Source organism: Platichthys flesus, chromosome 24 (assembly GCF_949316205.1).
Source record: "Platichthys flesus chromosome 24, fPlaFle2.1, whole genome shotgun sequence".
NCBI lineage: Eukaryota > Metazoa > Chordata > Actinopteri > Pleuronectiformes > Pleuronectidae > Platichthys > Platichthys flesus.
The window spans coordinates 15467634-15472633 of record NC_084968.1 but is presented as its reverse complement, the minus strand read 5'-3'; the positions used below and the strand labels follow the sequence as shown (position 1 = coordinate 15472633).

Sequence of the window (5000 nt, the reverse complement as noted above, 5' to 3'; positions counted from 1 at the left end):
GACCCAGAGAAAGTGTTCATTCACAAATCAAACGTCTGTTGAGGAAGAAACGTGACGAGGTTCCACAGGGCGCTGAGGAGGAAGAGGTTCCAGGAACCAGCAGGGACCAGCAGGAACCAGCAGGGACCAGCAGGGACCAGCAGGAACCAGCAGGAGCCAGCAGGAACCAGCAGGAGCCACCAGGGACCAGCAGGAACCAGCAGGGACCAGCAGGGACCAGCAGGGACCAGCAGGAACCAGCAGGAGCCAGCAGGGACCAGCAGGGACCAGCAGGGACCAGCAGGAGCCAGCAGGGACCAGCAGGGACCAGCAGGAACCAGCAGGAGCCACCAGGGACCAGCAGGAACCAGCAGGGACCAGCAGGAACCAGCAGGAGCCAGCAGGAACCAGCAGGAACCAGCAGGAACCAGCAGGAGCCACCAGGGACCAGCAGGAGCCACCAGGGACCAGCAGGGACCAGCAGGAACCAACAGGAGCCACCAGGGACCAGCAGGAGCCACCAGGGACCAGCAGGAACCAGCAGGGACCAGCAGGGACCAGCAGGGACCAGCAGGAACCAGCAGGAGCCAGCAGGGACCAGCAGGGACCAGCAGGGACCAGCAGGAGCCACCAGGGACCAGCAGGGACCAGCAGGAACCAGCAGGAGCCAGCAGGGACCAGCAGGGACCAGCAGGAACCAGCAGGAGCCACCAGGGACCAGCAGGAACCAGCAGGGACCAGCAGGAACCAGCAGGAGCCAGCAGGAACCAGCAGGGACCAGCAGGAACCAGCAGGAGCCAGCAGGGACCAGCAGGGACCAGCAGGGACCAGCAGGAACCAACAGGAGCCAGCAGGGACCAGCAGGGACCAGCAGGGACCAGCAGGGACCAGCAGGAGCCAGCACGGACCAGCAGGGACCAGCAGGAACCAGCAGGAGCCAGCAGGGACCAGCAGGAACCAGCAGGGACCAGCAGGAACCAACAGGAACCAGCAGGGACCAGCAGGAACCAGCAGGGACCAGCAAGGAACCAGCAGGAACCAGCAGGAGCAGGTGAACGCACCTTGAGCTCAGACCTTCATCTTCCTGATGTTCCAGCCAATCAGAGCTCAGGATTCCTACTGTACTGAACTCTCTCTCTCCTCATGACCTCTGACCTCTGTCGTCCAACCTCCTTGTAAACCGTCGCCGCAGCGACAGGGTCGTTGATGGGAACTATTTCCTGTGGAAAGGGGCGGGGCCACAGACGTTCACATGGTCCAAAGGATAGGTGTGTGTGTGTGTGTGTGTGTGTGTGTGTGTGTGCGTGTGTGTGTGTGTGTGTGTGTGTTTAATGACCCCCCCGTCGTCTTTGTCCTAGTGAGACAAACCCAGCCCCCCATTCAGCTCCAACGTCATCGACCATGCACATAAAACAGACTCACACTCACACACACACACACACACACACACACATACACACACACACACAGATAATAGCTCATCAATCACCTTATTAAAGAGAAAGAGGTCACTGATCACAACAACCCACGTTATTATCCTTTGTGTGTGTGTGTGTGTGTGTGTGTGTGTGTGTGTGTGTGTGTGTGTGTGTGTTAGTGTGTGTGTGTGTAGTGACGCACATAAAAAGTCCTGCCCCCCCCCCCACCCCCCCACACACACACATTCTGCCAGCCCCTGGACCCACGTCCTCACACGAGAGGAGAACCACAAAGGTTCCAGGTCCTTGAACGGTTTCCTGTGTCCTGGGAGATGTTCCAGGAGTTCTCCAGGGAACACCCGGGACCCGGAGCAGGTTCCAGGTTCCACTGGTTTAACTGGTCTATGAAACCTTGAACAGGTACTCTGATGAACCCTGACCCTGACTGGGCCCTGAAGAGGCTCCAGGATCCTCCAGGTTTATTCTATCCAGCTGCTCGTCTCCAGGCAACAGGCTGCCTGCTCCCCAAACGCCTCAGTCTATCAGCATTGACGTCACTGGAGTGTGTGTGTGTTGTGTGTGTGTGTTGTGTGTGTGTTGTGTGTGTGAGTGTGTGTCTGTGGACATGAATAATGGATCTGACTGAGTGTGAGAATCTTTGTCTGGTTTCGGTTTGTGTCACCACTGAAATTGAGTTTTTAAAAGTTTTAGAATCTGTTAGTTAGAAGTGAAGAGCACATTGAGCTCCACGAGGCCTCACTGGTGATCTCTAAACCAGTGGTTCTCAACCTTTTTTCAGTGACGTACCCTCTTCGAAGAAAAAATTCTGCTGAGTACCCCCTAACCAGCGCAAAGCATTTTTGGTTGAAAGAAAGATGTAATGTGATTTATTAAGCCTTGTAACTAGACACATTCAAATTTAAGGTTCTCACAGAGGTTCTGGTGATGTTTTAAAGTTCTTTGGGAAGCAGGAGGATCTGGAGGTTCTCACGGAGGTTCTGGTGATGTTTTAAAGTTCTTTGGGGAGCAGGAGGATCTTGAGGTTCTCACGGAGGTTCTGGTGATGTTTTAAAGTTCTTTGGGGAGCAGGAGGATCTGGAGGTTCTCACGGAGGTTCTGGTGATGTTTTAAAGTTCTTTGGGAAGCAGGAGGATCTCGAGGTTCTCACGGAGGTTCTGGTGATGTTTTAAAGTTCTTTGGGAAGCAGGAGGATCTGGAGGTTCTCACGGAGGTTCTGGTGATGTTTTAAAGTTCTTTGGGAAGCAGGAGGATCTCGAGGTTCTCGCGGAGGTTCTGGTGATGTTTTAAAGTTCTTTGGGGAGCAGGAAGATCTGGAGGTTCCCACAGCCAGCCTCCAGGGGGCGTGTAGAATGGGATGTCATGTGGTCCATGCTTATGTTCAGTGTGTGTTAACGTTAGTGTATTTCAGAACATCACACGTCAGCCATGTTTGTTTTCCTCTGCCAATTTTATTCAATCTTTGTGTTTTATATAGAAAACATCATAAATGGAATTATAACTTGGAAGTCGGGGTCGAACCCTCTGTGGCCTCTGACCCCTCACCCCCAGCTGTAGTGGGAGTGGCCTCAGGGGTCATCAGGTGTCAGTCAGTTGTCACAGAGCTTCAGTTGATCTTCGGGCGACGGTAATCTTTACCGGCGAACTTGGCCTTGTCTCCGAGCTCCTCCTCGATCCTGAAGGTCAGAGGTCAGTTCACATCAACACTCTTATTTTCTACAGTAAAAGGTTCGTGCTTTTATTTTGAAAACGAACGGAAGTTGTCACCTCATCAGCTGGTTGTATTTGGCCAAACGTTCTGACCTGCAGGGGGCGCCAGTCTTAATCTAAGAGGGGACAGGTAGAGACAGAGAAAGAGAGACAGGTGGTGTCTTCAGTGAGAAGACTGCTGTTTTCATTCCTGAATGAATCTACCTGTGTTACCTGTCTGTCTTTCTGTCTGTCTGTCAGTGTGTTACCTGTCTGTGTGTTACCTGTCTGTCTGTCAGTGTGTTACCTGTCTGTCTCTCAGTTACCTGTCCAGTGCAGAGTCCCACCACCAGGTCAGAGATGAACGTGTCTTCAGTTTCTCCAGAGCGATGACTCACCATCACCCCCCAACCACTGCTCTGAGCCAGCTTACACCTGAGAGACAGACAGGTGCATGGACAGACAGGGAGAGAGAGAGAGAGAGAGAGAGAGAGAGAGGAGGGACACATAAAGAGAAATGTGTTATTGTTTGACATTTGGTTGAAACAAAGAGACAGACAGACAGACAGACGGGTGTCTCACGCCTGAATGGACTCTGTCACTGATCCAATCTGGTTGACTTTGAGCAGGAGACAGTTACAGGCCTTCTTGTCCACCGCCTGTTGGATCCTCTTGGGATTGGTCACGGTCAGATCGTCTCCTACGACCTGATTGGTTCAGAAACACACACACCACTTTGTCAGGAGGTTCTTCTTCAGTAGAGGAACCTGTCTGTCTCTCACCTGTCTGTGATCACCTGTCTGTCTGTGATCACCTGTCTGTCTCTCACCTGTCTGTGATCACCTGTCTGTCTGTGATCACCTGTCTGTCTATCACCTGTCTGTGATCACCTGTCTGTCTGTGATCACCTGTCTGTCTGTCTCTCACCTGTCTGTCTGTCTCTCTCCTGTCTGTGATCACCTGTCTGTCTGTCTCTCACCTGTCTGTCTCTCACCTGTCTGTCTCTCTCCTGTCTGTCTCTCACCTGTCTGTCTCTCTCCTGTCTGTCTGTGATCTCCTGTCTGTCTGTGATCTCCTGTCTGTCTGTGATCACCTGTCTGTCTCTCACCTGTCTGTCTGTCTCTCACCTGTCTGTCTCTCTCCTGTCTGTCTCTCACCTGTCTGTCTCTCTCCTGTCTGTCTGTGATCTCCTGTCTGTCTGTGATCTCCTGTCTGTCTGTGATCACCTGTCTGTCTCTCACCTGTCTGTCTCTCACCTGTCTGTCTCTCTCCTGTCTGTCTCTCACCTGTCTGTCTCTCTCCTGTCTGTCTCTCACCTGTCTGTCTGTGATCACCTGTTTGTCTCTCACCTGTCTGTCTCTCTCCTGTCTGTCTCTCACCTGTCTGTCTGTGATCTCCTGTCTGTCTGTGATCACCTGTCTGTCTCTCACCTGTCTGTCTCTCACCTGTCTGTCTGTGATCACCTGTCTGTCTCTCACCTGTCTGTCTCTCACCTGTCTGCCTCTCACCTGTCTGTCTGTCTCTCTCCTGTCTGTGATCACCTGTCTGTCTGTCTCTCACCTGTCTGTCTCTCTCCTGTCTGTCTCTCACCTGTCTGTCTCTCACCTGTCTGTCTCTCTCCTGTCTGTCTCTCACCTGTCTGTCTGTGATCTCCTGTCTGTCTGTGATCACCTGTCTGTCTCTCACCTGTCTGTCTCTCACCTGTCTGTCTGTGATCACCTGTCTGTCTCTCACCTGTCTGTCTCTCACCTGTCTGTCTGTGATCACCTGTCTGTCTCTCACCTGTCTGTCTGTGATCACCTGTCTGTCTGTCTCTCTCCTGTCTGTCTCTCACCTGTCTGTCTGTGATCACCTGTCTGTCTGTCTCTCACCTGTCTGTCTCTCTACTGTCTGTCT

The 5000-nt window shown here is 52.7% G+C and overlaps 1 protein-coding gene across 2 annotated transcripts in view; it reads right to left on the bottom strand.

Moving 5' to 3' along the window:
- Nucleotides 1-2846: 2846 nt before the first annotated feature.
- eno3 (enolase 3, (beta, muscle)) overlaps nucleotides 2847-5000 on the bottom strand; it is an 8447-nt gene continuing 6293 nt past the window's right edge. The window contains exons 11-14 of one of the 2 annotated variants that reach the window (XM_062383774.1): nucleotides 3687-3811; nucleotides 3431-3539; nucleotides 3183-3241; nucleotides 2847-3091 (exon numbers count right to left, since the gene is read on the bottom strand). In XM_062383774.1, the coding sequence (XP_062239758.1) occupies nucleotides 3022-3091; nucleotides 3183-3241; nucleotides 3431-3539; nucleotides 3687-3811 (363 nt within the window). In that variant the 3' untranslated portion in view covers nucleotides 2847-3021. Of the gene's footprint in view, nucleotides 3092-3182; nucleotides 3242-3430; nucleotides 3540-3686; nucleotides 3812-4937 lie in introns of those variants that run through there. The other variant, XM_062383773.1, reaches the window with a different exon arrangement.